This window comes from Lactuca saligna, chromosome 8, assembly GCF_052625555.1.
Source record: "Lactuca saligna cultivar CGN05327 chromosome 8, ASM5262555v1, whole genome shotgun sequence".
Classification (NCBI taxonomy): Eukaryota; Viridiplantae; Streptophyta; class Magnoliopsida; order Asterales; family Asteraceae; genus Lactuca; species Lactuca saligna.
The window spans coordinates 79,347,774-79,350,337 of NC_136424.1; the positions used below are offsets into that span (position 1 = coordinate 79,347,774).

Genomic DNA, 2,564 nt, shown 5'->3' on the forward strand with positions numbered 1-2,564 from the left:
TAAAATAAAATAAAATAAAACTCATTCACAGGTAAAACATGATAAAAACTGTAAAAACTTATATGACACCTCTGTGCCACCCTTTACCGTTGACAAAAAAAAAACCACCACGCACTTTAGCCTAATGCGTCAGCCTACCCAACACAACACATCAAAGTGACGTGTTCATATCACTCGAGGTTTAGCATTGCTATAATTTTTTCGTTTACTTTAAAATAAATTTTAATATTTGTAAATTAAACATTATATCTTAAAAAAATATTTTAAAAGAAAAGAAATTACCCTAAAATTTATAATTTTTTTTCTTTTTAAATAGAGAATAATATTGGTATATTTTTTTTATAATAATAAAAATTGATTTGGTTGGTTGTATATATAAAGAAAAAAATATTTTTTTAATGTTTTGTTTGGTTAGTTATGGTCACCTATGAGAATAGTCCAAAAAGATACAATTTCGATGGCTCGTCAAACCTAGTTCACCTGTTTCAGGTAAAACATACCCGAAATGGATCATTCATAATAACTTACTAGAAAATGACACCTTTAATTTAAACATTTACAAATAATCTCGTCATTTCATTTGTTATAGACTTATAAACATGCAAAAATACATCAAATATCATAACCATCCATAGAAGACTGAAATTTTCTATGTAAGATCCAAATTTCACACACAATGGCCTAGCTTTTGAGATGTATAATTCATAAAAGATTGTCAATAATTTAGACGTGACATGCCAATAGTAATCGAGTTCTGGAAAGAATTGAAAACAATATGGAATCAATAAATTCATACATGAATCTTCTACATGATCAAAATTTGAGTAATTTGTAAGAACAACATACACACACAGACACATACACACACATTCTAAACATGAATCTTTTACAGCAAACAGGTGAATGAATAATGAGCAATAGATTATAGTTGGTTAAGCCGATGCTAATAACCAAAACATAACATGAGAAGATATGGCAATAAAGAACCAGGTGATGAACGCCATGGCAATCGAGATCTCAAATCTGGTACATGGAAGATGCATTTTAGTGTTTGTGCAGAAATGTAAGTCTCTTGCATATAGCACCACAATCCCTGCTGATGAACAAGCAGCAGCCAGAGATAAAGTAGCTGTCACCTGCATGCATTTTAATTTTTACATTTACAGTTACAAAATTTTTACAATTCAGAACAAGAAATTGCTGATAAACATGTTGTTGTATGAATGAAAAGTGAAAAGATGTATAATATATACATACCCAATCGCCCACTACAAACAAGCTGACTAGGACAGCATTTTGAAGGTCTTTCTTGATTCTAAGAGCGTAAAAATCAAGACATGCTAAGCCAAAACTCCACAACACTTGAAGCCCCATTGATGCGATTAAATAGCTGCACCAGAATAAGATTATATGTTGATCAGATAAAAAAGGATTATAACTATCAGGTTATTTAAGGCACAAACCAAAGGGAGATGAAGAAGAAAAAAATCAAGGAATATGTGACTATTTATTACTTGTTTGAGTTGTTTCCTATTAAGCTTTGATGTCCAAATTCTGAAATCTTGTTGCTCCAGAAAAGGAATCCAAGTTAGTGCAAAAATGACCAGACACTTAAATCCCTCTTACTCTAATTGTGGGGTGAAGGAGTAATTTGTTTGCCCTAACCCTAACCCTAAGCTTAACAAAAATAGTAGGGTATCCTTATTGTAAATCTGAATCGGGGAAAAGTCAAAAGCATGTTTAATACAGTAATTAATCCTTTCATGATTTTACATCTACAAATCGGCTATGGAAGCATCAGCTGTTTAAGCAAATCATGTGATGTTACGTGAATTAAAAGTTAAAACACAAACAAACAGCATACCAGAATGCAGTATAGTTGGAAAAGCCGGAAGCCGAAACCATCCACCCAATCGAAGCAGCAGCACATAAACATTGGCCAATTCGTAACATCAAACCACTCACACTTCCAGGGCTTCCAAACATATCCTTCATATCTCTCTGGGACTCGGGCCCTTCTTTTCACCAGATCAAAAGGGCCCAAATTCCCGCCCTAGATTCCAAAATACCTCACCATATGAATATGAATAGATCTTAGCATGAAAATTGAATACAAAAGCAAACTCAATTACTGGGTCTGGGGGTATATTTAGCTCCAAGAATCGATTGAAGATGGGGATTTGGGGTTAATTGAGTGTTGATAATGAAAGGTGTGTGTGGGGTGGGTTCAGTGACAGAAAAGTGGAAGGTACCGAAGCTGATTAGCAGTTTGGTCGGAACATTGGCATCCCGATTTGTTCGAGTAATCCAGGCCACGTGGATTTTATTTTGGTTTTACTTTTTCTTTCTATTCCACGTAATTTTACCTCTTTTGGTTTGCAGTGGTTGGAGTATTCTCACCTAACGCTTCTTTATGTCTTTTCTCTATTAATGTATATTCTACAAATTATTTAAAATCATTTTTTAACAGAATTTAATCATATAATATGAGACGTGTAGAAAATAAAAATATAGGGAATTTGATATTAACTGTATTTTAGTTTTTGTTTATATTTGGATAATTT

At 32.8% G+C, this 2,564-nt stretch overlaps 1 protein-coding gene across 1 annotated transcript; it reads right to left on the reverse strand.

The window, feature by feature from the left end:
• Positions 1 to 764: 764 nt before the first annotated feature.
• LOC145013335 (CASP-like protein 5B2) lies at positions 765 to 2,297 on the reverse strand. The gene is made up of 3 exons (XM_078972131.1): positions 1,865 to 2,297; positions 1,258 to 1,390; positions 765 to 1,136 (listed from the first exon to the last, which is right to left on the reverse strand). The coding sequence occupies exons 1-3, from the start codon at positions 1,993 to 1,995 to the stop codon at positions 933 to 935; spliced, it is 468 nt and encodes a 155-aa protein (XP_078828257.1). The 5' UTR covers positions 1,996 to 2,297; the 3' UTR covers positions 765 to 932.
• Between the last annotated feature and the right edge of the window lie 267 nt (positions 2,298 to 2,564).